Genomic DNA, 4,041 nt, shown 5'->3' on the forward strand with positions numbered 1-4,041 from the left:
CCCCCAGTCTGTACTGATGGTGAGGATTGTTCCGGCCCAGGTGCAGAACCTTGCATTTGCTCTTGTTGAACCTCATGAGGTTCACCTGGGCCCACCTCTCCAGCCTGTCCAGGTCCTTTTGGATGACATCCCGTCCCTCTGGTGTATCGACAACACCACGCAGCTTGGTATCATCCGCAAACTTGCTGATGGTGCCTTTAATCTCCCTGTCTATATCATTGATAAAAATGTTAAACAGCACCGGTCCCAGCACGGACCCTTGAGGAACACCACTTGTGACTGGTCTCCATCTGGACTTTGAGCCGTTGAGTACCACCCTCTGGATGCGACCATCTAGCCAGTTCCTTATCCACTGAACAGTCCACCCATCAAATCCGTACCCCTCCAATTTGGCAATCAGGATGTTGTGGGGGACCGTGTCAAAGGCCTTACAGAAATCCAGATAGATCACATCCATAGGTTGCCCCTTGTCTACTGACTTAGTCCATCATGTATGACTCCACTGGCAGTTTTAAGGAGGTTTTCCTGGATCTAGTCTTCAGGACTTCTCAGGGAGGTTTTCCACTGCTCTTGCCTTAATTCAGCCTCATAAAGCCTTCCGTTGCTGTCCTCTCTCATCTGTCCACATGAAGGAGGCAGGTGAAACAGCAAATTTCAGCCAAACATCTAGGAACATGACAGTACCGAGGGAGACTGGACCCTGCCTGCAAAGAAACAAATGTTTATGTGGTTGAATTTTAGCTTATTTTCCCTACAATTCTTGGGAATTGTTTTGAATATTAAGAAGTTGCTGTTTAGTCGCTCTCAGATCAGTTACTAAAAATGGATGTAAAAAAGTATGTGTGCTTGGAAATCTCTTCCCCCAACCCCGTGCTTCCATATCTGTTTCCAGGAATTGAACAACTCATAGGGATTAAAACTGTCTTGGATAGCAAGAGACTCCTCTCCTTCTTAATGTTAGGAATAGTGATTCTTCTAATTCTTTTGTTAAATTCAAACCACTTACATCTGTTTCATTGAGAGTAGAGGGTACACCAGAAAACCTTTTGTTTGACTTACAGGTATGGTCTGTAGCTACCTCACTGTATAAAACTGTCTGTATTACTAGGAAAAGTCATCCAGGAACTCACATAAACAGACTAACTCCCCTTCTACAGCAAAGTCTTAGAATGCACAAAAGCTCAATACTTAAATAAGCGAATTTCCAGCTGGATGAGGTGCATTTATTTACACCTACCTGCCTTCACTGAAGACAGCACTACAGGTTTGAGAAGTAAAAGATAGGTAAAAGTGCAGTGTATTTCCCCAGAGTAATTTCTGCACAACTGACTCTGCCATTCAGACAGGTGGTTGTTACAACAGGGCTGTTCTAACACTGTTTTCTACAGGGAGTCTTACTGCATTTGAAACATCTAACACATGCAAGCAAAAGTTTGCTGGGCTCCTTATCTAGTCAATGAGGACTAATTGTGCCCATAAAGTAGTAGTGAAGATCCCTATCAGTGACGAAGAGTAAATAGATGATTGCTTGTCAGTTACCAAGAGTGGAATCTATGTGTACAATAGATTAAGGTAAAAATAAGTGCAATTTCTGTGGTTATAACGGATGCTTACACTGACTGTTGAGATTCCACAACTTGCCTGCCTTTCCTGCTTCTGTAGAATTTTCTTCTGAAGTCTTCTATGGTGAAAATACTGAAGAATGTTTGAGGCTCTTTTGTCCTTCATGTACTGGTGTAGGGATGGAGAGGTAGTAAAGACTAATAGGCTACGTTTGGCACAGCAAAAATTGAGTTTTCAAACAACCTCCTAATTACAGTTACTATAAGTCAGAAGAAAATCCCTCTATTTCCACATATTCAAAGGATTAGGAAGGTAGTAATAAATATCGTATTCTGTATTTGATAGGTCCTTCTGGACAAGCTGAACTTGCCAAATGCCAAATTATACTGTTAATATTATTATGAAGGTTTTGAAAATATTAAAGTGAGTACTGCTGATGCACATAATATTAGTGAATAAGTGTGCGCATTATGGTAGGGGAGAAGAGCTGTCCACTAATGTTTTTCTACTAATGTGTTGTTTTTTGGTTTTTTTTATCTTTAAGAATGAAACCAAGAAAAATTAAAGAAGATGATGCTCCGCGAACGATAGCTTGTCCTCACAAAGTAAGTGAAGTGCTCAGCTTCTGACTAAATAGTAATCTGTAGACCAGAATTTTGTATTGATGTTTTCTCTTCAGAATGAATAACTAAAATATCTTACTGTTAATAGACTACATTCAGTTAACTGTATTTTAGTTATTATTCTTTAGAGGCTTCCTTAAAAACCTTTCATTGAATAATATATTATTCCCCTTCCTTGTCTTAAGGTTAGTGCATCCCTAATCTTCTGGTAACCATGATGCACAGTCCCTAACATGCTGGTTTTACTGTTGTGATTTCCTGCCACCCAAGAATACATACTTGAAAGAATGTTCTGAGAGCTGTTCAAAGTACGTTCCTAAGATCTATATATCCTCTGCTTGGAAACTATGACAGATTTGGAGTCTAGATCAGGAATCAGCAATTTATGGTGCAGATGCCAAAGTCAGCATTATTGGAAGACTCTGAATTGCATTCCACAGAGCTGGAAGATGCATCATCTTGAAAGAGAGAGAGGCATCTTGGAGATGTGATTCTGATCCACTGATAGTGGGGAAGCCTCTGTCTTGAATAAATGTTGCCAGTCACCTAAACTGGTAGCATCTGGCTTTACTGCATTATCCAGCTTTTGTAGAGCTTCTCTTACCTGACTTAGTCTCTAATGAAAAAAGACAAATGCAATCTTGCTGGCTTCTGGTCTAGATGAGTGTGAGCCTAAGCAAATAATCAGGGCAGATGGCTAATAGTACATGAGTAGAAGGCTTCTTTCTGACAGCCATAGTCTAAGGAGTTTGCTGGATTCATTCCTCTGTGCTTTTATTGATTTCCAGTTCTTCACGTTCTACATGTTTTTATTGTAGTATAGTATGTGGAGATACAGATACAGTTACTCCTTACGGTACCAAGGAATGCTGCCTTCATTTCTTTGATTTACTTTTTCATAGCCTCAACTTCATCTGAACAGGGGAAAAAAAGAATATTCTGTCCTTCCATTTTCTCTTTTCTAGTGTTTCTAGGCTTTGTGTATTTATGACTTCAGTTTAGAAAACAAGAATACAGTGATGTTGGTAGACTAGTTCTATATAAGTTAAAACAGCATCACTTGGAGTACAGATACAATTTACAGCTGTTAATAGGATTTTATGAGGGATTTTGAACCTTGAGGAAGACATATCTAAAACATATGATAGATGACTATTGATTGTCACTAAAAGAAAAAAAAAAGGTATAGAAAGGTTAGGTAGAGAGAGCCCCAGGTCTCTGCTGGCTTAAGTGCGCTCTGGTATCAAAGTAGTATTCCTGTGTCACTGCAGCATGGATCCCAGATTAAGATTTATGATGCTGTACCTCAGTTAAAGTGAGTATATTTTGCTTTTAGGTTGAGTTGGCACTAACTCAGAGATTCTCCTAGTTTACTTAGTATCACTTTGTAGGTTTAAACTGCAGAAGCAGTGGCAATCTCTTTATATGTCAAAGTGGTAGCGATCGGTCTGCCGCTGCCGGTTTGGACAAGGTAGTCTCTGTAAGCTGTTACGTGCTGGAAACCCTTTTGCTCCATTTCTTCTCAGGAATGAGAAGGAAGAGGGCAGAATGTTGGGAAATGGAGTGGTGCACATACAAATTGGTACTAATAATCTGTGGTATGTTAGAGGACATATCATACATTGTAGTATTCAGAATATAGTACGCTGAAGAGTATACCATACGTATCCATGAATTACCATTCTGTCTTTTGGTTTGGTTTTTTCCCCTGAAACTGTAAGTGCTTTTGTTTGGTTTATTCATTTGCTTCTATCAGAGCCGCATCTTTTCCACAATACTGTCTGTTGTTCATAATACTAAGTGAGGAGAGGATTTGGGGGGTTTTTTGTTTGGGATTGGTTTTTTTTGGGGGGGG

General features: G+C 39.9%; 1 protein-coding gene across 1 annotated transcript in view; it reads left to right on the plus strand.

The window, feature by feature from the left end:
* Nucleotides 1–4,041, plus strand: part of YY1 (YY1 transcription factor) — a 27,428-nt gene that overhangs the window by 19,865 nt on the left and 3,522 nt on the right. Inside the window, exon 3 of the mRNA XM_014957557.1 lies at nucleotides 2,108–2,168. Within this exon, the coding sequence (XP_014813043.1) occupies nucleotides 2,108–2,168 (61 nt within the window). The remainder of the gene's footprint in view (nucleotides 1–2,107; nucleotides 2,169–4,041) is intronic.

This window comes from Calidris pugnax, unplaced genomic scaffold, assembly GCF_001431845.1.
Source record: "Calidris pugnax isolate Ruff unplaced genomic scaffold, ASM143184v1 scaffold211, whole genome shotgun sequence".
Classification (NCBI taxonomy): domain Eukaryota; kingdom Metazoa; phylum Chordata; class Aves; order Charadriiformes; family Scolopacidae; genus Calidris; species Calidris pugnax.